The 755-nt window shown below is 41.1% G+C and overlaps 1 protein-coding gene across 1 annotated transcript in view; it reads left to right on the top strand.

Annotated features, from left to right (window-relative positions):
• The window catches only part of DNAH12 (dynein, axonemal, heavy chain 12), a 236,169-nt gene that overhangs the window by 102,143 nt on the left and 133,271 nt on the right, over positions 1 to 755 (top strand). The window contains 1 exon segment of the mRNA XM_012640974.1: positions 473 to 644. Coding sequence (XP_012496428.1) covers positions 473 to 644 — 172 coding nt within the window.

Below are 755 nucleotides of genomic sequence, written 5' to 3'. Positions count from 1 at the left end.
TATAATATGATGTCATCCTAAAATGGGTTAGGCAGTGGGAATACAAAGATGAATAAGACACAGGGTATGCTTGTTTAGGGAGGATGAAAAGAGTGCTAGTAAACAGTCCCAGTGCACAGTACATGTAAGTGCTTTAAGAGTGTGGAGAGGAGTGAGCACTCATGAGGGGAATGGACAGAGGAGGACTGTGGAAGGTGTTTGATCTTGTTTTGAAGAAGATATAGGCTTCTTCAGGGAGATTGGCTGGGCCCGGGCATTCAAATCATGACAAGATAATGCATAAAGACATGGAGCCATGATATGTCTGGGAGCTGAACTGCAAATAGTTTTCTGTATGGGGAATGTCTAGTGTGTATGAGGCTGCAGAGGTAAAAGGGCCTTTTAAGTCATGCCAAGAAGTAGTTGATAATTGCCAGCTACCATTGGTATAAAAGCAACAGTAGAAAAAGAAAATTTGTCTTTTTTTCTCTAGCCAGCTACTGTAAGCCGTTGTGGCATGATTTATTTGGAGCCCTCACAGTTAGGATGGAAACCGCTTGTGTCTTCATGGCTGAATTCATTGAAAGGACCTCTGTGTGAACCAGAACATCAAGCTCTTCTGGGAAAACTTTTTGACTGGTTAATACCGCCCTCTTTAAGGTTTCGTAAGAAAAATTGCAAGGTATTATTATAATTCTCAGACCTACTCAGGTTTCTTTAGTTTCCAATCAACGTCACTGAGTATAAAGTCACAATGGTAGGGTGAGTAACTAAAA

The sequence above is a fragment of the Propithecus coquereli genome, unplaced genomic scaffold (genome assembly GCF_000956105.1).
Source record: "Propithecus coquereli isolate 6110/MARCELLA unplaced genomic scaffold, Pcoq_1.0 Scaffold1, whole genome shotgun sequence".
In the NCBI taxonomy this organism is placed as follows: domain Eukaryota; kingdom Metazoa; phylum Chordata; class Mammalia; order Primates; family Indriidae; genus Propithecus; species Propithecus coquereli.
Note: the sequence above shows the minus strand (reverse complement) of the source record. Positions and strands in the feature narration are given on the sequence as shown.